At 35.5% G+C, this 24433-nt stretch overlaps 1 protein-coding gene across 5 annotated transcripts in view; it reads right to left on the minus strand.

The window, feature by feature from the left end:
* Nucleotides 1–3607: 3607 nt before the first annotated feature.
* PPM1B (protein phosphatase, Mg2+/Mn2+ dependent 1B) overlaps nt 3608–24433 on the minus strand; it is an 84867-nt gene continuing 64041 nt past the window's right edge. For 2 of the 5 annotated variants that reach the window (XM_058165225.1, XM_058165224.1), the window contains exons 5-7: nt 18959–19070; nt 13034–13091; nt 6064–7037 (exon numbers count right to left, since the gene is read on the minus strand). In XM_058165225.1, coding sequence (XP_058021208.1) covers nt 6759–7037; nt 13034–13091; nt 18959–19070 — 449 coding nt within the window. In that variant the 3' untranslated portion in view covers nt 6064–6758. Of the gene's footprint in view, nt 5459–6063; nt 7038–13033; nt 13092–18958; nt 19071–21152; nt 21182–21309; nt 21497–24433 lie in introns of those variants that run through there. The other 3 variants (XM_058165226.1, XM_058165228.1, XM_058165227.1) reach the window with 3 other exon arrangements.

Consider the following 24433-nt stretch of genomic DNA (forward strand, 5'->3'; position numbering starts at 1 on the left):
AGCTATATTTGCATTCTAATTAAATGGGGCAAGACGTCCGTTGCCATTGTACATCTAATAATTCTTGTCTTTTTTTTAAAAGTTTGTGTTATATGTGCAAATGACTCTCATTGCCAATCCTGACAATTAGACCAAGTACTTGGAATAACCTTTGAGTATAGCTACATGGATACGAATGAGCTTCTGATGAGCTGCCGGTTTAGTTAAGTGTTTGCAAAGTCTCTAGACATTTCAGCTGCTCAGAATATGAGTTTGTTAAAGCATCTTTGTTTGCAACTACCTAATTATCTATGCTCTGATAAGCTAACTTCATTAATTTAGTAATCATTTTCATGGACTTTTTGTGAATTGATAAAGGAAGAAATAATGGTTTCCAGCAATAAGCATGTGAAAGTATTATCATTTATATTACATGCAAGGAACAGAAAAACAAATCATGTTATTTTTCAGAGCCACTATTCGCCATACGTTTAGCAGGCATTTGGGATTCATGCAGTGTCATCATCTATGCCACTAACAACAATATTAAAAGAGATATCATCACTTCTGTTCCTTTGACAATACATACCATATGCACAATTCAAATGTAACATTAAATGGAATGAGTATTCTGTTCTATTTTTAGAATTGATTTGTTAAAATATTCCCAGTGTAAATTCAACACCACAAATAAAAAACAAGAACAATTATGATACAAACAGTATGTTTATACTTATGAACAGATTGACATGCACCAGATTCACACATTTACACACACCCCAGGCATCATAGAATGTTACAGCTTCATCAAATGGAGGTTACATGGTTTTCTATGTAAACAGGATCTTTAAAAGATCAGTCTTCCCCAATTGGAATTGCCTGAATGTTTTGGACTAAATTCACAACATCATAATGGTTGCTTTAGCTGAGGGGAAAGGAATTGTAATTAAACACATCCAAAAGTTGATTGCTTGGAGAAAGCTGGACTAGATGTTAAAGTGATATTTACAGACCATAAAGAGCACAAGAAAGCAGCTGTAAAACATGAGAAAGCTATAGTGCCAGAGAGTAATGTTGGTAATAGATTAAGTTCTTTACAATGCCAAAAGAATCCTATTCAGTCAAAATCTTACATAAATCTGCCATTTACAGATCCCCATCTCATCTATTTAGAATCCATACAAAATCTTATTGTGTTAACTTGATTGAATATAAACGTGATCTAGCTTCAATCTCCTATGATCTTTCTTACAAGACTTCAGTATAAAAGTTATATGGCAATTTTAAAATTAAAAAAACCCAAATATTTATTGATCTGATCAGGTTTGTTTTTTCCATCAATATCAAAACCTAAAACAAATCATGTGAGAGGTAAGACAGAACCTAACAGCTAGAATGGCAAATGTTTCACTTTATCCAGTACTAAATGATGGCTATTGGAAATTTAAACCAGCTGAAAGTTGCTGTATTTGGCAATCAAGCAAATAGCCAACAATTCATCACAGAAATATTTGTGGTTTTTATTAATATAAATGAAAGGAAACTACTTACACTGGTATTGAAGGAGCAAACCCACCAATCTTACACCATGAAATGCTGCATACCTTTTCTGCATAGATCATCTGAATTTTTACGTGGATTTGCACAGTTTGCAAGTTCATCAAGCAGTTACACCTTTAGTTAGCATGAAAACCAAATTTAATTTTCTGAGGATTTTTTGTTAACTTTTAAATAAATTACGTACAACAGCAGACTATATAATCAAGTTATTTTGTTAAATTGATTCCTATTGATGGGACTTATTAGTCCCTGCAGTCTCTGCAGCATGTTACTAATAGCTTAAAACCAATTCAACTGGCAGTGGTAGTAACAGGCATTAAGTAGAAAGTTCGGCTTAATTTGGAATTAAGCTAAGATGTAGCCTAGGATCAACTTTCAATAGTCTACCAGTAACACACATGCCACTACGGCTGGCAGAACTTTGTTCTACAGAGACCGATTAGCTGGGACTACTGCTGTAAAATAAAGCCCAGCTTTACTCATCTAAATGCATCAAACTTGAGTCAAAGCCTCTTGCAGGGCATATTTCAAGTAAATCGGTACTTTACATGAAATAGCAAAGTAGATATTAATTTAAACAGTGTTGCCATGTGGAGTTTAGGGCAATAAGTATGAGTCTATTATAAATATATTTGACAGGTTTATTTCCTATATTAAATTGCAGACAGCATCAAATTATTGTTATAGTAACTGCTTTATTAAACAGTTTTGGCTGCATTTTTACACATTTCCTCATTGACTTGACCTACAAGATTCTGGCAATAAAGCTTACAATAGAATGACTATTTGAAGCAGGACATCTTAGTGAATAGATTACTCTTCTGCAATGGTACCAACCATCCATATCTACTGGTTTGGAAATATAGCATTTCTTTAGTGAATGGCCAGGCTCTTTCCACTAATGGAAATGACTAGATTTAGCAAAAAAAGTCCTACTGGAGAGAGGGAAGGTTTCCAATTCCCACTTCTTCTTAGAGCCTTTGGCATTATCTCCCTTTATATTGTGAAGTATTGCCTGACCCCTCAAAAATGGGAGCGGACCCAAGGAGAGGGGAAACTGATAAATATGACCATATATCTTTCAGTACAGGAATCTTGTGACTAGTAATCTAGAGTTCTCATTCTGGCATGAATACTTACAGCGCATTTATTATTATTCTATACCCATGATGGTGAACCTATGGCACATGTGACAGAGATGGCACGTAGAGGCCCCTGTGGGCATACACACAATTGCCACCTGCTCTTCTGATTTTCGGAGCACATGTAGTCTTCACGCACACCGGAGCGCTGGAAACACTAAGACCCCAGATGGTCTTTGTGTTTCCGGTGCTCCGGCGCATGCGCACACATGCACGCATCCTGGTTTGGGCGCTTGGTGCCGAAAAGGTTCGTCATCACTGTTCTATACTTTGGAAAAATTTAACTGGAAAAGGAACAAGTTTACAGTCTTAGATATGGCAGTGTAAACTCTGGTTTCTATGATATTCATTAGGTATAAAGACTAGTTTTGACATGCAGTAAAAAATCTTAAACTGCATGTTGATGCAAATGAAAATAGATCTAACTCAATTAATCGTATCTGGTCAACCATACTTCTTCTAAGGGTAAATGCACTGAAATAGTGATAATTTAGTTCTCTATTTTTTCACTATTAGAAATTCTTATTATTGTTAGAAATATGGTTAACTCAATAATTTGAATATCACATTTTTGAGAACTGTTCAGTACAATTGTAATTAGTACAAATTTGAGTTATTCCGTCAATGTGTTATAAAGCCCTGTTATCTTCTGAAGTTCAATCCATATTCAGTTCTGTTGAACTGTTTTGGATCCAATGAAATGTACAGATTTTAATTTAAGGACTACACCTATTTGCATGTTACTGATCTTGTTTAGCAACCTGTACATTACTGATGCATGATTGCTACTTGAACCCAAACATTGCAATAAAGGCCCAAGTTCATTACTTCTTATAGATCATGATCACAATACACATACAATATGGAATTTCCTATTACAGACCTGAATAATTTTGTCTTTATTTTCCCACAAAATAGGGCCTCTCACCATTTTAGCAATCCTTTATTGAAGATAACAAGTTGGTTATGTTCACTGTATTGTATGAAACATCACAATATCATACTGGGAAGGTACTATCAGTACAGGATTAGACCAGAGCAGACAGTCTGAACAATAAACCATGTTGCATTCTTCGTTCCCTAGCTTTTAACAACCCCCAAAGGAAAATGAAACAAAAAAACAATAGGGACAAATACCTGTTAACATCATCATTTAAAACACCGTTTAACTTACGAGGCTAAAATCTAATGAATAAATAAAATATATTGTGGCAATAATCCTTTCTAGACCATCCCACTGCCAAAAAACTTTAAAATAAAACAAAATAAAAACATGACCAAATGTTTGGGAAATCTGGCCAGAGGCACCAGGTTATAAGAGTGTACAAGGATTTACACTCAAGTATAGGTAAGGGGAGGGGGAGGAAGGTTACAGAAAAATACCATGAATTTTATTTCACACAAAACCAGTTGATGACTGTCATTAGCTTAAACTACACACAAGGACAATTACATCCTCGTTTGAAACACAGTTTAAACAAATAGGAAAATGTTTACAAGGCATCCACAGCATGTAAGTCATGTACAGATGGATACATTCATTATTTCCCCGCCCCAATAGCTTTTATTTATTTTTTTAGATAAATACTCTTCTCCACTTTCAGCATTAACTTGACTCAATACATGCACAACTCAAAAGAATTAAGAAAAAAAATAAGGTTATTGCAAAAATAGAATTAAACTAAGAATCTTCAAGTACCTTACATGACGGCCACTCTGTACCATGCCCATTGCTTATAAAATGAAAGGTCATTGAACCCATGAAAATATCTCTAATATTTTCTTAGATTTAAAATAGATAATTTTAGCTGTATTTATAGTAATCTCAAAGTGATAATTTGAACTTTGTAAATAATGCAAACAATTAAAAATTATACCCATATTACACAAGACCTCTCTTTTAAGCTGATAGAAATCAAAGGAAAAAAAACTATAGAAAACCACATTTAGAACAAAATCACAATTTACATTATAATAAAGGCAAATATTCAGCATTTAAAAAAACTCGCAGCAATGAGTGAGATGTCAAAGCAAATTACAACTAACCATAAATTAAGTTGTTTGGTTTAAAAAGATGTAGCAAGAGTTTAAAGATGTGTTATACACATGCGTAAAATTTGTATTTGTTTAGATGCCTAAAATCTCCTTATATTATTGCCAAATACACTTTGTCTCAAGCAAGCAATAGGCAACATATCACAATTTGGACACTGTAGGGAAATCCTAACAGTCTGGTGATACAGGTAAAACTGGAAAAATTAAAAAAAAATACATCCTATAGCATATTGCCCAACTGAATGACTTCCAAAGCCCAGAGCTGTAAAAGATTTCCATCTTGGTAAGCTGAAATAAGTGTCTTGTTACAATTATTTGCACTCAGGTGTGCACGTATTGTAAGTTTTGTTAAACATAGTGTCTTCAGGGTACAACTACAATCCCATGGTACTTTATGTACATTTAGTGAAGTGCTCCAAGCATTATTCCTTGGTTTTTAGGGCTCTGGCTCCATACTGATGTAGCCAATATGCCCAAGGCTGGTAAAAATACTGTAGTATAGGCAATGCTAAGAGTGGCAATATCAGAAAACACAAATATGAACAAATGATGGAAAATCCTAATAATTTCTTTCTGCCCATTTCACAAAATGTTGGAAATCCACCAGAATTTTTCCCTTGTATTGAAGAAAACTGATTAAAAGTTTTTCCCCCTTTTTTCAGATTCAAAAGCATTTTAGTAGATCTGTAAGGCTACCACGGATCTTCTAGATCTCCAGCACCCTACAGGAAAAGAAGAGGAAAACTGTTAGTGCTATATTGACATTAAAAAAACTAATATCCATATTATTCTGAGTTATTACATAGAGAAAGCATGCACAGATGATCAAGAAGACTCCACCTTCAGAGACTCATTAATTATTGTTCCACCCTCCCAGCAGTGTAATTTCAGTGGCAGGATCAAAAGAATATATTGTCAGAAAAAAACTCTAAACCTCTGTAATCCTTATGACCAATCAAGTTTGCCTGTGTTTGCTAGTTAAAATAAACTGCAGAAAGAGGATTGAAATTGTTTTACCACAAAATGGAACATTTTAATAATGACAATGAAGGTAGGATTACATTCATAAAGTTAATAAAAATCAATTCACATTTTGGTAGTTATTATCATTTTTATATTTTTCAGTTTGTATACATAAGGAAATAAGAAAAAACCTAAGGCAGAAAGTATTCACTAATTTGTGGTTTGGGGGGAGGGGGACTGTTTATTGTTTCTATTTATAGAATTTACTATATTAGGACAGAATAGCAATAAAGGTTATTAAAGCACCATGATTACTTAAAGAAAGTCAATATGCATTCAGATTATTCCACTTATTTTTATTTGATTATAAACAATAACTCTAATAAACACTAATTATCAGTACATTTTAGGCATTAGATACATAGTGCTATTAATTGCATCCTGCATACATTTAGAAAACTGGGTACAATTATAATGTCCATACTGTAGGCTAGCATAACACAAGATAATTCAAATGGCTGAACTTAACATGCCTTAACTTAAACAGGCAAATGTATCTTTCACATGAATTATCCAGAAGTCAAATACAAACTTGCAATATCTACATCATTGTCAATCATGGAAAGTGAGTTATAATTCAACAAACTATAAATGATGGATTCACATGGCAATTTTAGGCTTCTCCAAAATTTTAAGTTAGGTTCCCTGCCCCCAGCACAATGGCCAAGGTGACATTCCTTTTAGATATCAAACTCTAATCCAATACTACTAATATTTAAATTCATCAAATCTAAGAACACAGATGCTGTGCTCTTTTTCATGTAGGCAGAAGGCAAGCAGTGACAGTGCTGTTAAAACTACATTTTATAATAGCTAAAGTTCCCAGAAAGAATGCCTTACGTATGCAGAATGTCTCTTATTATGCATGTAGCCAGAACATACAAAAATGTAAAAATCTAACTTTCTAAGACGTAACAAATACGAAAAAAGCAAGACATTATAAGAACTAAACAATCAGCAACTGTGAGGAAAATGAAGGCATCGTATCATTTCATCATATTATTCATCACTCATTTCTGAATCTTCATTGGGGCTCTGAGTTTCAGCACGCTGGTGCTCACATTTTGCTTTAGAGTCTGTCTCTTGATTTGATGCATCTGAAGTTGAGGTTGTAGCTGATTCAGCAGAACCTTCTTCTCCCTGAATTTTAGCTAGCCTGTAACTAATGAGCACGTCTTCCAGAAGGTGGCGGTAGTTTCCCCTATGAGTAACTCTCACTTGCCTGAGAGCTTCTGTCAATTTTCCCTGTGTTGCACCTTCTGCAGCTTTGCCATGGTCCTTATTTAAGATTGAATGCCCCAGAATCAGTAGTTGAACTAGGATATTTCTAAAATCTTTAATACATTTGACAAACTATTAAAAATTGTAAGTGCTGGTTTCTAGTAAGCCACCTTTCAAGCAATTTTAGTCCCCTTTGGCAAAAAGTTTTTTGAGAGTTAGGATTTTAAAGATGTTAATAAAATAATAAAAGTATGGAAAGGTATTTTCATATTAAGTTCACCAATAGCTATGAAACTTAAGATGACTGAACATAATTTATAATTTAGGTGTTCAAAATAAAGACATTGTATAACTCCTACTTTTATTGTTCTATGTATACTGGTAAGTACCATATAAATACTTATAATATGTAAGTTATATATTATGTTTTAAGACATAGCAGTATATTCAACAGTTTGTGAACAGCTTAAGTAAAATGCATGTTACTTTTTACCTTTACTTTACCTTTTAAGTTTTCGCCAATCGACTTAAAACTGCCAATGGAAAATTTGCTGCCACATATACTGATTAGAATATTATGTACTACTTTCTAAGTATATTCTACGCAAACTCATATTCCAACCATGAGCTAATGGGCTGATCTCCAAACAAATTCTAGGGCAAATATAAAAGAAAAATCCTAAGTAGTTCCATGTTTGATCCTATATGCATTTAAGGTATGAGTTTTCTCTCAAATGTTAACTCAGCTTTGTCCAATACAAGTAGGTACAGATAATTTAGGGCCAGCTTCCCCTCCAAAAATCCCCAAGTCTTCACACACACATAAAATGTAGAGTAATATCATGTGGTATGCTAATATAATCTAAGATAGCTTTTCAAAGAGTCTAGTCCCGTGATTCTCAAGCTTTTGTTCATCACGGACCCCATTTAAATGCCTTTTGTGGCCACTGACTACCAGGACTTAAATCAAGGTTTAAATTATAACATTTCTTCAAGTCTTCACAGATTCCTATGTGATGACATTGTGCCCCCCCACAGGGGTCTGCAGACCATAGGTTGAGACCCACTGGTCTAGACAGCTTCTTATTCAGATCAAAGGCTCAAAATCATTATGTGCTTATACGTTAGATATTGGGGGAGGGGGGAGAAATAGAGAAGACTACTGTCTTCATGTCCTACTTGTGAACTTTCCAAAGACATATAGTTGTATGCAAAAGAGCATATCGATGTATACTTTGTGCTAATCTAAGGTCCTTTTGCAGATTATCAAGAATATGTGTTAATACATACAGCAGACAGCAAATTATTTTATAAGAAACTTTAAATAAATAAATCCCAAGTGATTTATGTGAAAAAGGTATTATAATAAACTGTGTTTCTGTATTACTATATCCTCCTTTTAAACTATGTTCTTTGAATTTGTTCAGTCCTGAGAAATTGGTGACAGTTTAGGTATGGGGGATATAAATGATTTTTCCCCTTGAAATTAATTCTGTCATCTTTACTTAAGGTATACTCAGATTCTAACCAAGCAACACATTATTAGCAGTAGTTTTTATTATATAAAGAGGGAAGTATTATAAATGGAAGTATAAATCATACAGAAAGAACAAAAATTATTTTAATAGCAAAAAAGAAAATGCTAAGAAATTCAGAAATACCAGCCTCATCCAAGGGCAGGGGGTGTCAAACTCACATCATCATGGCAGTGTCACGTGACGTATTGGGACTCCCCCCCTTCACTAAACCTGGTGTGGGTGTGGCCAGTGTGTGACACATCTGGCCTGCAGGCCGGAAATTTGACAGCTCTGTCCTAGAGTTTCTACCAAGGTCAGTGAAATACTGCTTGGTGGCACAGTGTTTAGAATGCAGCTACTTCTGCTGACTTGCAAGTTACCTGCAATTTGGCAGTTCAAATCTCACGTGGCTCAAGGTTGATTCAGTCTTCCATCCTTCCGAGGTCAGTAAAATGAGGACCCAGATTGTTGGGGCCAATATGCTGACTCTGTAAACCGCTTAGAGAGGGCTGTAAAGCACTATGAAGCGGCATATAAGTCTAAGTGCTATTGCTATACTTGACAGGTATTGATTAGGAAAAGTTTAGAAGAAAAGCTGAAAAGCAAATTTGTAGTTCTTGCCTACACAATCCTCTTTTTTACAGTACTTATCTGGAGCAGCCAACCTTCTCCAGCATGACAACTGCATCATTTCACATCCTGGTTCTAAATAATGCCATTAACACCAAACTTCAAAAGCACCCAGTATTGAATTACCAGTAAATTTTGAAACATGGAACATTAAAATATAAACATGTAATTGCAGACAGCAAATGAGCTTAAGCTATTTTTGCCTAGGATACCCAAGACCACCAGAAGAGAGGTCATAGCTGTGTGATCAAAGAGTACCATGAGTGACAAGATAAAGGTTTTCTTAGTGGTAGTTTCCAACTGAAAAGTCCTCCCTAGAAAGGCATATCTAGGACGTTATTATTATTTTTATTTTCAATTCATAAGGACTTTTACTGTTATCTCACACTGATGCTACTATGCAGTGCTAAAATTGATCTTATTTCTACTATTTTCCTTTCTGCTGTCTAGGGTTATTGTTTTACAACACATGCATGTCTGCACCAATATTTTAAATACTTATTTCAAATGTCCACTTGATACTGACTCTAAGCAGCATTAGGAAAACTGTGCATATAAAGTTTCAGATTCAATTGATAATATTGAATCAATGTAATATTAGGAAAGATACTTTTATGCAAAATTTGAATGACTGCTGCTATGCAGTCAATTACTAGATTTGGTATAAAGACCTATGCTCCATGTTAGGAAAAAAAATGAAATAAATTGCAAAAATATGGTATGTAAACTAACTAAAAATAGAAGACCAATTTTCTTTCATTAAAACTGAACTAAAAGTGAAGTGGACCTGTTTTATTCTTACATGCAATACTGACACACAATTACCATACAATTGCCAGGACCTAGGGTGTTCTTCAGGATATGAACAATTTGTATTTTATATCTAATGTGATATTTAGTATTGTAACATTTGCCTGTAATATAAGCTGCAAAATTTCACAAAGTTGCATAATACTGATGTATAACAGCAACTTAGGAGGAGAACTGGAATTCATAGAAACAAGCTAACAAAAACAAGATTCCTAAGATATGAGTACCATTTTGTCTCAATGAGAATAACTGAATAGAACATAATTTGAGCACTTGACTTGGTATTATTAGTGAAAATATATTAAATGTTATGGGGGAATATTTAGCAATATAGAAGTATTTAGAAAATGCTTGCTTTATAGATTGATACTAATCTTTATTCTGCACTGAAATTATATCTTGCAAACTATAATAGATTATAAAAATAAATGGGACAACTAAACTGTAGGTCAATTTAGCAACAAAGGCAAAACTTTTAATGCTTAAGAATTCAATTTTAGATAGGGAAATACACTACATTATTTAAGTGTGGGTTAAATTTACATAGCAGACTAGATTTTAAAGCCTTTAAAACAGGGGTGAATCTACTTACCTTCCTTACCAGCTCGGAAGTCCACATGCCGCGCGTTAAGACCAGGAAGTAATGACACCTGGGCGGCAAGTGTTGTCACTGATTCGGCGATCACTACTGGATCGCTGAACCACCAGCCACGAATGTTACCGGATCGCAAAATGCGGTCAGAACCGGAGCATTTCACCCCTGCTTTAAAAGCCTGAGAAACTTGCAGTTCTTCCCAATTTTCATTGGTTCTGCACTACGTCTTCAACTATGGCAATTTACAAGAATCAGAACAGAGGAAAACTCCAAAGGCCTTTCTCCCAACCACTACTGTGTGACAACACATAAAAGCAGATTCAGAAGCTACCAAATGAGCCCAAAATATTATCATATATTATATAAATGACAAGTTGAATTACAAGAAAGAAATCTCTATTGCTAATTTTTAAACTTAGGGAGAAAAAAAAATTCAGATTTAAATTTAAACACCTTTAACAAAAAAACCAATCTACCTAGAATCTTGGAGAGTCCGTGCTAATTAATATAGACAAAATCTGTACTAGATTTACTAATGTGGGCCATCGCCTACATTTCTGCTATGTTCATGTCAGTACTGAGAACATAACTGTTGGTGAATATTTCTGATATAAAAATGCATACATGTGTGTGTGCCTGTATGTATATATGTATGTATGTAATTATGTATGTATGTATATGTGTGTGTGTGTGTATAAGCATTTCAAGTATCAGATATATGAATCAGATAAATCAGATATATAGTTTTGATTTACACATTATACTAGATTGGTTTATTTAATCTTAGTTAGTTTACTTTATTGTCATTGCACCTCGTACAATGAAATTAAATGCCATCTTCAGTGTGTAGATCAAGCCACAACTGGCTTGGCTCATATAATGTGAACTTGGCTTCATAATGTATACTAAATAGATCTAAATAACATTTTTATAGGTTATTGTGATGTATGAACCTACCATTTGTTCTGGTGCACTATAGAAAATAAAGAAAAGTCTCTGCACATTTCTACCTGAAAATAGGCATTCTAAACACATTCTCTAAGGATGTTGTTTCACTTATATAACAAATGATTGATTGAATATTAAAAGACATTTACATTTCAATTTTGCTGAGTTCAACAATGAAACTCCTCTACGCCTGGCTCATTTTAATTAAGCTGTTCAGTCTAATAGCTTTTTACAAGCCTTTAAAAAAGATATATTTCACTATGCTGTTTTACCATTCAGTAATCTACTTATTAAATGATTTCAAATCTATATATAATATTTAGCTGAACTTATTTAGCAGAGTGAAATATTTAGCGGTATCTCTGATTCTGGCAACTTCTAAGCATGTAGTCTTCAATTTCCAAACTTCTCAATAATGATGGCACTAGCTGGGAATTCTGGTCACTGGAAATCCACACACCAGAAAGTTCTCAATACTGGAAAACAGTATCTACAGAAAAGACTGACGGTAGCAACCAAAATCACAAATACATGTATAACACTCCAAGTTCTCTTTGTGTTCAGACTATTTTCCTGAAGCTTTAAACATCGAATAGCTCAAAGCAAAACTCCCTATCAGTTGGAAATTTTAAACATTAAAGGAGTGAACAATATAAAGGAAGCTCGAAAGGAATTATGAATGGAGGCTGACTTGGCCCAAACCTGAAGCAAGAAATTCAAGTGTTCGGAACAAATTATACAGAATTTCAAGATTAAAGATACTGCAAGGCACTATAAACTACAATAGAACCCAGAAGGTTTCTGCTAGATACATACTGATGCTATAATTTTAATGTAAACCTCTCCCTTTGCTTCAGATAATTTGACAGTGTTTGGCAAGCGGTAGAGCATATAATTTGTATCTCACTAAAGATGGGGCTGTAGCTATACTATCCAGAACATTCAGAATGATTATTTTGAACTTAAAGTCATAATAGATATAATTGGTTCTATTTAGCATAGGCTATTGAAAACAAAAGCTAACTACATTTGAAAAATAAACAGCTCATCCAAGACTGAATGACCTATTCAATGTTTATAGATCAAGCACAGTATCAAACCTTGTCTGCATTCCCTCCCTTAGAAACCAGGATTTCAGTTTAATAAATGAGGCCTTAATAATTATCCTGTCTGCCTGTCTGTCTATCTCTATCACTGAAAAAAATAAATCAACATCTAGCCTGAAGACAAAGGAGATTAAATACTGATTTGGCAAAATTACTCTTAACATTAGGGTTATATTATATGTTCCTGTATCACAAATACATTACAAAAATGAAATAAAGCCCTAAAGTAATGTTATATGGCTGTTTTGTGGTTTGAATGAGGCCACAACCATTTATGATAAAATATCTGTAGTATAAATCATTTAGGAATAACTTTTACCTTTAAGGAATTTCATTAGCATAATGATCTTGAGTACTTGTAAACTCAAATATAAACTGTTTCACATAAAGAAAGATTACAGTTTAACTGCATCAGGGAAAGCTGGCAATCAAAGATGACGTACTTACCCCCTCATTCTCTCTGTGTGGGTTCAGCCTGTTATAAACAGCTTCAATAATATTTCTCCTATACAAAGACAACATTTTAAAGTTACATTGTGAATAGTTTGCATAAAACAAATATTTTCTTAACAAAGTAGTTGGCTAAATGACTGTATGAAATCCCCACAATTCAGAGGAAATAGATCCTATGGTATCAGATGATGAAGAGCAACAGCAGGAGTGTTATTGCAAGTATGCCCCTCCTTGCAGGATTCCCAAAAATATATTGGTTACCACAGCAGTAAGTAAAATATTCTTTTACAGATCTTGGTACTTTATTTTATTTTACTTAGGCTACTTAAACTATGAGACTCCAGGCAGCACACAACAGACAAAGAAGCATCACATATTAAAATGGAATAATGCATTAAAACACAGTAAACAATGATAAATAGAACTGAAAACTTCAACAACTCACCACTGTGACTCTGCTCAACCTGACCCCAAAGCCTGGAGGAACCGCCAGGACTTTACCCACCTTCCTAGAAGCCTGGAGGGTTGGGGGCAATTATATGTCCTGGGGAGGATCACTCCAAACAGCAGAGGTCGTCAGAGAAGACAAAATTCCTGGGTCCCATGCAATGGTATTTTTTCAAAGAAGGGATCGGGAGTCTGTTTTCTTTGTAAGAACTTATGGGATGGGCAAACATTCTTGAGCAGACAGCCCCATAAATAATCCATTCCTGTACCAAAGCTGTGTAGGGTTTTATAGAGGATAATCAGCACATTGAATTGCACCAAGAAGCCTACTGAGAGTCAGTGCAGTTTGTTATGTGGGCATAATAAGAGGTATCTTTAAATGATACGGTAGATGGTAGTCTGGAGATGTACATATTTATTTTAATGCTTAAATCTCTCTCTCTCTCTCTCTCATTAATTTATATTGCCTATTCGCCCATGGCGACTCAAGGCGGCTTACAGAGTATAGAACCACATTTAAAAAATAAAATTAATAAAAAGAATCAAATAAATTAATATAGTATAATATAATAAAATCCCACCCCACCCCCACCCCGGCAACAGGAAATCACACGAGCCATTTAATGGGCTCCATCCCACTCTGGCTTCTACAGGCCTGCTGGCAGAACCAGGTCTTCAGCACCTTCCAGAAGAGTATTAGAGTGGGGCCGTTTTAATCTCTGGGGGAATGATGTTCCAGAGAGAGGGAGCCATGGAGAAGGCCGTTCTTCTGGGCCCCACCAAGTGTATCTCCCTCAGGGATGGGACCTGCAGCATTCCCTGCCTCCTCGCTCTGATGGATCAGATAGATGTGACAGGCAAGAGATGGTCCCTCAGATAATCTGGTCCCAAGCCATGAAGGCCTTTAAAGGTGACAACCAGCACCTTGAATTGCACCTGGAAGTAAATCGGCAGCCAATCCAGCTCCCAGAAGGATATTACATAAAGTATATAGATACTATGCACTATGTATATTAAATAGAGTATGTAGATATTATGCACTCTTATTTTAGTGTTAATCTAAACATCTGATATGACCAAGGCAAAAACATTCTGAAAATAGCCAGCTGTTTATATAGTTTATGGAAACTAAAGAAATAAAAATGAATGAGATATTTTGGCAGAAGCATTAGTTATTGAATTTCTCTATAAGTATTGCTGGAAAAATTTGCAATATGTTATTCTGGCAAGCATCTTGGACAAACGAAAAATACCTTGGATTTCAATTCTTGTGCAAATGTTTTGTATTAAGTCAGAAAAGGACCATTTACATTGAAGTGTTTTGTACAGTCAGGTCCAGAAATATTGGGACATCGACACAATTCTAACATCTTTGGCTCTATACACCACCACAATTGAATTGGAATGAAACAAACAAACACAATGTGCTTTAACTACAGACTGTCAGCTTTAATTTGAGGGTATGTACATCCAACTCAGGTGAACAGTGTAGGACTGACAGCAATTTGCATATGTGCCTCCCACTTGTTAAGGGACCAAAGGTAATGGGACAATTGGCTTCTCAGCTGTTCCACGGCCAGATATGTGATATTCCCTCATTACCCCAATTACAATGTGCAGATAAAAGGCCCAGAGTTCATGTTAAGTGTGCTATTTGCATTTGGAATCTGTTGCTGTCAACTCTCAAGATGAGATCCAAAGAGCTGTCACTATCAGTGAAGCAAGCCATCATTAGGCTGAAGAAACAAAACAAACCCATCAGAGAGATAGCAAGAACATTAGGCGTGGCCAAAACAATTGTTTGGCACATTCTCAAAAAGAAAGAACGCACTTGTGAGTTCAGCAACACCAAAAGACTCGGGAGACCAAGGAAAACAACTGTGGTGGATGACCGAAGAATTCTTTCCCGGGTGAAGAAAACACCCTTCACAACAGTTGGCCAGATCAAGAACACTCTCCAGGAGGTAGGTGTATGTGTGTCAAAGTCAATCAAGAGAAGACTTCACCAGAGTAAATACAGAGGGTTCACCACAAGATGTAAACCATTGGTGAGCCTCAAAAACAGGAAGGCCAGATTAGAGTTTGCCAAACAACATCTAACAAAGCCTTCACAGTTCTGGAACAAGATCCTATGGACAGATGAGACCAAGATCAACTTGTACCAGAGTGATGGGAAGAGAAGATTATGGAGAAGGAAAGGAACTGCTCATGATCCTAAGCATACCACCTCATCAGTGAAGCATTGTTGTGTCTGCGCCCCCTGAGCCAGTCCCCCTGCCAGAAAATGACTTGGCAGGTGAGGGGGAAGGGCCATCAGGACTTACCTCGGGAGCACCGGCTTCCCTGGCTCAGCTCCAGGAGCCAGAGGCAGGCCAGGTGGAGGTGATAACGTGGCCTCCGTCCCGACTCTTTCCCCCCCAGGCCACGCCTCCAGACCCAGCTGATGGCAATCAGGCCTGGCTGGACCCTAGGTTTCGTAGGCAGGAGAGGAGGGAACAACAGAAGCAGGGGTGGGGCAGGCCTAGGAAGTGCTGAGTCATGGATATACCCCACAGGATATAAAAGCAGCAAGGGCTGCTATGCTTCTTCGTAGCAGGCAAATCAACTGCTTGACTAGAGCTGAAGTACTGTTTGTTGACTCATTGGCATCAAGGGAGATAACAGAGACACTTGGCAGATGCTTGCTAGTTTGCTTCCAGAGCTGATAGTGCCGGCTAATTAAGTCATCGCTCGGACTGAGGCGAGGGAGGACAAAACAAGCATAGTGGTGGTAGTGTCATGGTGTGGGCATGTATGGCTGCCAATGGAACTGTTTCTCTTGTATTTATTGATGATGCGACTGCTGAGAAAAGCAGCAGGATGAATTCTGAAATGTTTTGGGCAATATTATATGCTCACATTCAGCCAAATGCTGCAACTCATTGGATGGCGCTTCAGAGTGCAGATGGACAATGACCCAAAGTATACTGCAAAAGCAACCAAAGAGTTTCTGAAGGGACAGAAGTGGAATGTTATGCAATGGCCAAGTCAATCACCTGACCTGAATCCCATTGAGCATGCATTTCACTTGCTGAAGACAAAACTGAAGGGAAAATGCCGCAAGAACAAGCAGGAACTGAAGACAGTTGCAGTAGAGGCCTGGCAGAGCATCATCAGGGATGAAACCCAGCGTCTGGTGAAGTCTATGCGCTCCAAACTTCAGGCTGTGATTGACTGCAAAGGATTTGCAACCAAGTATTAAGAAGGGAAAGTTTGATCTATGATTATTATTCTGTCCCATTACCTTTGGTCCCTTAACAAGTGGGAGGCACATATGCAAACTGTTGTCAGTCCTACACCAATCACCTGAGTTGGATGTACATACCCTCAAATTAAAGCTGACAGTCTGCAGTTAAAGCACATTGTGTTTGTTTCATTCCAACTCCATTGTGGTGGTGTATAGAGCCAAAGATGTTAGAATTGTGTCGATGTCCCAATATTTCTGGACCTGACTGTATACTAAAGTGAATCTTACCAAATTTTACTAGAAAATTGAGACAATGCAGAACTCTATGGTCCTGGACTGCATCTACTTCACCCAAAATAAAGGTAATTTACTCAGGCCACTGCTTTTTTAGAGTATGCATTTCATTGATTACAAAAAAATATTAAAATATTTTGTATCTACTTGCATAAAAATAACAATTAATGGAAAAAATCCTGTTGAGATTATATTTTAATACATTCAAAAAGTTGAGACTGGTCAAATCAATTGAATAAAAATTCAAGCTGTACATACATGAACAGTGAACAAACAAAAACCCCTTCAAAAATTAAACAAATTATTCACAAGTCATTCTGTCCAGAGTCAAACTTTATTACTAAAGCAGGTATATCATTTTGTAATTAAATCTTAATTTATTATCATATTTCAGTGTTTCTTATATTTTTACTCTCCAAATTTCAAGTATGCCATGAAAATGCATTAATGCGGGTAGTCCTCCAGTTATGTCTATAATCGGGACCAGAATTTCTGTTACTAAGTAATGTGATCATAAAGCATGACATCATATGATTGCATTGCTTAGCAATGTTGCTATTAACCGAATAATAATAATAATAATAATAATAATAATAATAATAATATTATTATTATTATTATTATTATTATTTATTTATTTATTTATTTATTAATTTGATTTTTATACCGCCGTTCTCCCGAAGGACTCAGGGCGGTGTACAGGCAAAAGTAAAAAACAGGCAATACAATGTACAATTTAAAATGCAGATTAAAAAACTTATTTTATAATTGGCCTAAAAAGTTTAAAATATATAATAAACTAAAACCCCATTTAAAATTATTAATAGAAAATTTAAAATCAATAAAATTTAAGCCAGCCCCGCGCGAGTGAAAAGATGTGTCTTCAGTTCGCGACGGAAGGTCTGAAGGTCAGGTATTTGGCGTAAACCCGGGGGAAGCTCGTTCCAGAGTGTGGGAGCGCCCACAGAGAAGGACCTTCCCCTGGGGGCTGCCAGCCGACATTGCTTGGCGGACGGCACCCTGAGAATGCCACTGGTCATAAGGAGAGGATACACACTGATCCAATCCAATCCACCTTGGTTGTGGCTGGCCATGGTGTAGGGCTTATGGTGGCACTCCTCAGTGGCAGCGGGGCTGGAACTGAAATAGGGGCCTGGCGGGGGGGGGGGGGGCTGAGACAGAAGTCCTTGGGCCTCTACATCAGCCCCTATGCTGCTGTCACCAAGTGCTGCTGTGTGGGGCAACCAAAAGGGTAGAGAGAGAGGGGGACACAGGCGGGTGGGAGAAGTCGTAAGCAGGTGGGCTGCCAAGCACCCAAATTTTTATCATGCAACTGCAGGGCACTATAATGTCATAACTTTGGGGATGGGGCATTAAATGCCATTCATTCAATGTTGCTGAAACTTTGAACAATCACTGAACAAATCACTGAACTACATCTAGAGCAAATTTACATAATTATCTAACCTGAAACATTTTAGAATGCAACTGAAAAAACAGTTAGGGCTAAACAGCTCCAGATAGCAAACTTTATATAAAGTTAACAGCTCTTGTCATCTTGTTCCCAATATATTATGCTACATGCAAAAACACAGGAAGAACATTCAGTAATGTAGTTTACACATCTGTCATTCTGAAATGCAATTCCTAGAATTACAGCTATTTCTACTGAATGACCAGATCTATCCTGAAGGTCTCTGGGTAAGATTAGCAGACTATTTCACTGAGCTGCAGAACTAATAAAAGGTGACGTAGGTCTTGGAGAAAAGATCAGAGAAAAGTAGTTGTTAATTGTAAACAGTAACTGAGGCATGAAAGAATACATTTAAATCTACAGAAAGTTATATGATCCTACTAATATTTGAACACAATAAATATACATATCTGCAAAAAAAAACTCTACAAATTTATTTCTGTTCTATAGTCAAAGAGTTTTGTGTATTTTTACTTACTTGCCAGCTAGACCACCTCCTGGTGGCAAATTTGGGATATTCTCTGCAGACAAAATGCGCATAACTTGAGCAAGGTCAGGCATTCCTTCTTCACCCGACTTCTCCATAATTTCTAGTTAAAAGAAAGTTCTTAAATTATTAAAAACAAGCAGCATATCCAGAAAACCACACATTTGATCATGAAAATACCCAGCATAAACACAATTCAGGACAGACATACTGATAATATACATTTACAATGGTTCAAAAGGTATATAGATTTCATTTAAAAAAAAATAAAAGCAAAAATAGAGAGCTTTTAAATGTCAGCATCAGTATCTTTTATGTTGATTTTGAACCTAACTATAGAGATCACATGCAACATATGACTGCAACATATTATCTCTAAAGGGAAACAATAATTGTATTTGTTTTACTATTAGGAACCAACTCCTGATATGTTTAATAAAGTCATGAATTTATCCCAAAGAAGAATAAAATGACTGGTAAACTTCTGCTAATACGCAGGAAGGGTATTAAAAACCTTAAGCCTTTTAAATAAAAATTGGTTAGACAGAAAAGTTCTTATCAGAGTCCTGTTTTTTTGCTATCACGAACTAATCCAGCTTTCCTCTTTTAATATAAATATTACTATTTTCATGGTTTACATTAGGACAAAAAAAAAAGCCTATATAATTTTTCACGACTGAAAAAGGCCAGTTTCCACAATCTGAATTATCTCAAATAAATGTCAGGATTTTCTCAAAACCTATGCTTCACCAAAATTCAATTACAATGAAATACATTTGATTACAATGGAATCATGATCTCTTTTATAACTATAGCAATAAAATATATGTAATAATATAAAACATATGAAAAACAAAATTTTAATGTACCATAGAGTTTTGTTTTTGAGAAATAAAATGTATAAGTCAGATGATGTTTTGATTATTTCAATTTAACTTATTTTATTATTTAGTTTCTAAACAGAAAACTACTATTGGACTAATAACCATACACAATTACTCAGAAGTAAATCCTGCTATTCAGCAGAGTTTACTTCAACTATCCAGGATTAAAGATGCTGCTCCAAACAATCTATGATCCTAAACAGAAACTATATTGAATAAATTGTTTTCAAATACACAATCTTTAAATTTCTGAGTTCTAGTTTTTCTTCTATAGTAGCCTGTAACAGATGCCTTATCTTACATCTTCAGGGATAGGGGCTTTTTTGGTTTTTTTTGCAGATGCTATCATGCCTGGATTTTTGATCTACCAAATTTATCTAAAACGAAAGTGTAGGTCACATAAAAATGCTGCTCCACAATTTACAATCCTTCAGATAATGAGTTTCTTCTCCCAGCAATTCCCACTAACCAAATAAGACCATCAGAACTCTCTCCCCATCTACAAGCCGGCAAATGTTTAGGGTTCAGGAGAGCTCTCCTCCAGGGTAGAACTGAAGGACAAGGACAAGGACAAAGTCAAGTTATATTACCAGAAATATACTTGTACAATTCTCGTTTAGATCTCCATAATTTCTTTCTACCTTTCCAAAGAGTATCTTACTCTATTACCCTTGCACAAACTAGTTTAAAGTAATCTAATCTTACTCATAACTTTGTCAGATGGCCAGAGGTTGAAAGAATATTAAAGAGAAAAAAATAGTTTCTTAGGTTTTCTGTGTTTTTTTCTTGTATATACGCTTTGAAGTCCTTTTCGATTGCATGTCATACCAAAAAGCTTATATAGTCTTTCTAAATGTAACATGACATCCCATTACCAATCCATCTCAACTATATGAGCCTTAAAAAGCCTGGAAACAAGGATAACCGGAAGAAGCTACTTTATCAAAATGTATCTTTTAAGACAAAAGCTAATGTTGTTTTTTAAATCACAGTCATTCTCATCCCCCAATTTAAAAACCAGGTAAACAAAGAGCTTTATATCATGAAAAGAATATATATAAAACTTAAGTTAAACATGGATCAGATAGAGAAATTTCCACAACCAAAAGAAATGTGTTCAATATTTTTGTTTGTTCTTGAAAACAAGTATTCATTTCAGTGCAAAATAAAGGAATATTTTCTTTGTCTTTCAACTGTTTAGATTATCCAATTGTACAAAAACTCATAAGTTCTGATATTCAGAAATTGACTTTGCAAACTTACTAATGAAAATACATTTTTAATAGTTATTTTGTTTCATAAAAAGGTTTAGATAACTACTCCATAATTTAATTTCTAATGCTTTATAGCTGATGTAAAATGGCAAGGTGCTGTTCCAGTTAATCAAATTTCAGGCTGCATAATTAAGAAAACCACAGACTTTGTCAAAGGGCAGAGTTTGGATATTTATTAGAAAATGAAAGAAAGGAGAAAGGGAAAATAAGACTTGTGTTCTTTTGTAGTCTCTTCAGTTTTCTTTATATTCTTCTATTCTTGAAATAAATATTCCTTCAATATTCTAACTCTCATTTCTTGTCAAGTATAAGTCACTTAAAGTTGTTACAGTTCATCCAACGTACAGGACATTGAATGACTTGGGCAATTCCTGTGGGGAAAAAAATCAAAAGCAGCACACAGTTTGAAAAAAAGATGGGTAACTTATTTTGTTGAATAATTGGTTTAACTTTATTAATGAAACTGCATATAGAATTTGGCCTTTTTATTAGTTACTGCATATAATCCTGTGTATATTTTGAACACCCTATCTCTTAATATAGTTTATTCCAAGATTTTTTAAAAAAAACAAAGGATCAAATGATAGTTATTGAAATATCTAAGCAATCTTTTTAAATTAACATTACAGGCTCTGTTAATTTCCTGAGACAAAAATTGTTGATTCTAAATACAGCATGTGCAACATTTAAATCTTGTGAAATCTTTAAACAGTTCGTTGTTCTGAGCCCAAATGGAATAGATCCATCTAAACTGGCACGGGGGTGGGGGGGTCATGAAAGTGGTTTCACTAGGAAAGTTCACTAGTATAGTATACAAATTCCCAGCTTCCAGCTCCCTAAATGCCTGTAGCGTCTCCAGAGTCCCTCTAGGGTTTATTCTACCATTTTGTGGTGTTTTTTTAGTATAAGACACACCTTTTTTCCCCAAAAAGAGGGTAAAAATCTGGGTGCGTCTTATACTCCGAATGTAGCCCCGCCCAGTTTCTCAAACAGAGGTTCAGAGGCTGAAAAAAGCATCAGATATGAAGCTTCAGAAAAGAAGCCCCCAAACAGAGTTTCAGAGGCTTTTTTTCTGAAGCTCTGTTTCGGAGGCTTTCAGAGGCAGAAAAAGTTTTCTGAAACAGAGTTTCAGAAGTTTCAGAGGAAGAAATAAAAAAAGCAAAAAAAAAAAAAAAAAAGCAAGACACAGAACTCACAACCAAGGAACCTGTTGCTAAAATTCAACTCTTGGAACAGCTGATTAAGGGGTATTCTGGGAGGCCAATCCATCTGCCAATCAGCTATTTTCTTATCTTCCTCTCCAAAAACTAAGGTACGTCTTATACTCCGAAAAATACAGTAGTTTATTGTCATTGCACCTCATACAATGAAATTACATGCCATCTTCAGTGTACATTATAAAAATAAAACACAAATACACATCCTTCACATTCTATACAGCTGAATTGAAAACCTGATATTGCATTAATATTGCAGTAGACTACAGTAGAATTTAATATGGTTACTGCCCTGGGATAGAAGCTGTTTTTCAGCCTATTTGCCCTTGTTTTTATTATCCTGTACCATCTGCCAGATGGTAATAGTTCAAAAAAGGGTGCCCAGGATGAGATGGATCTTTAAGAATGTTCTGAACTTTTTTTTAAAAAAAAATATTAAACTAACATTAAAAACATTGGACATAGTGTGACCATCCCCATCCTCTCATATCCACACATATTTTTAACATAACAACAAATATAATTACTTACATTACTATTTTATTCTTATATACATATATCCCTTGTCCTCATTTAGGTATTTGTCTAAATATTATCCAATAACAGTTTTACAAACCCTACTTCTTTTTTCTTCCAACTCCTTTTCTCCTTTCCAACCATTGGTACATTTTATTCCAAATTTTATAGTATTCTGTCTTGTCCTTGTTTTTGAGTTCTAGTGTCAGCTTGTCCATTTCTGCGCATGTCAAGATTTTTTGAACTTTTTTAAGGCAGCGGGAGCTATAAAGCTCTTCCAAAGAGGGGAGAGGGCAACCAATGATCCTCTGGGCCAGGGTCTCCAAGCTTGGCAACTTTAAGACTTGTGGACTTCAATTCCCAGAGTTCCTCTCTGGGAGTTGAAGTCCACAAGTCTTAAAGTTGCCAAGCTTGGAGACCTCTGCTCTGGGCAATGACATTAACCCTCTGGAGTGCTGTCCTATCTGCCACTGTGCAATTAGCAAACCATACACAGGTGCAATAAATTAAAATACTCTCTATGGTGCAGTGGTAGAAGGTCACCAGCAGTTTTTCATTCAGTTGTTGTTTCCTGAGCAGTCTCAGGCAGTATAATCTCTGCTGGGCCCTTTTGACCAGTGCTGCAATGTGAGTGCCCCACACCGTCCTCTTTTATGCTAACACCCAGAAACTTAAAACTGTTCCACTCGGTCTCCATTGATAGTTGTTGCATCTTCAATGCTTAATGAAACAGAAAGGTATTATTAAATACATCTGCAATAATCTTATTATAATTAAAGTCAATAAAATTTAATTTAAAGTAAAGTAAATTTAACTGTTATCATGGCCAGAACTCCACTCTGAAGAGCAATCTTTGATATGCCAGTCAACGACCTATGACTACCTAATAAACTCCAACATTATGTTCAATTATTTAGTATTCAAAGGGTGTATTTGTCAGTTGTGCTGTACAATATGCCCCCTTGCATGGATTTAAAAAAAGCTATAGGCTATAAAACTCAGGTGCCATGAGCAGAATAGAAGAACAGGAGTTTATCCTTGCCAATACCCTTCAAATAATAAATCTCATCTTAAATAGATTAATATCAGAAACAATAGTTCCCCACTGCCACTGAACTGGGGGAAAAAATCAGCCTCCAGGCTTGCTAGATAAAATGTATGCTTCTTTGTTATAACAAAATGTTATAATTAAATGTTATAATGGACTTTCATGCCAATAATCTTGAGCATGTTACCTAGGTTTCAATTTCTTAATACAAAAGATACAGAAAATGATAATTACAGAAAGTGAAATCTCACTTAGTTCTGTTTATCTTCTTTTTAACTAAGTTTATGAACGTAATATATAAGTGAGTAATATAACCAGCTCCACTGTCAAATTTAGCCACTTAGTGTACCATGTCACATAAATCAAGCCTACAGTTGTTGTATAATAATCATGACTTCAATAAACCTGCTAAGTAAAGAATTTATAGTGAAAACAGGCAACTGATATACATGGCATATATTGAATGGGTCTCTGTGGAGTTTCATTCTTTCCAAAGTTGAGAATACCTGAAAATATACTGGTTTTGT

This window comes from Ahaetulla prasina, chromosome 1 (assembly GCF_028640845.1).
Source record: "Ahaetulla prasina isolate Xishuangbanna chromosome 1, ASM2864084v1, whole genome shotgun sequence".
NCBI classification, from domain to species: Eukaryota; Metazoa; Chordata; class Lepidosauria; order Squamata; family Colubridae; genus Ahaetulla; species Ahaetulla prasina.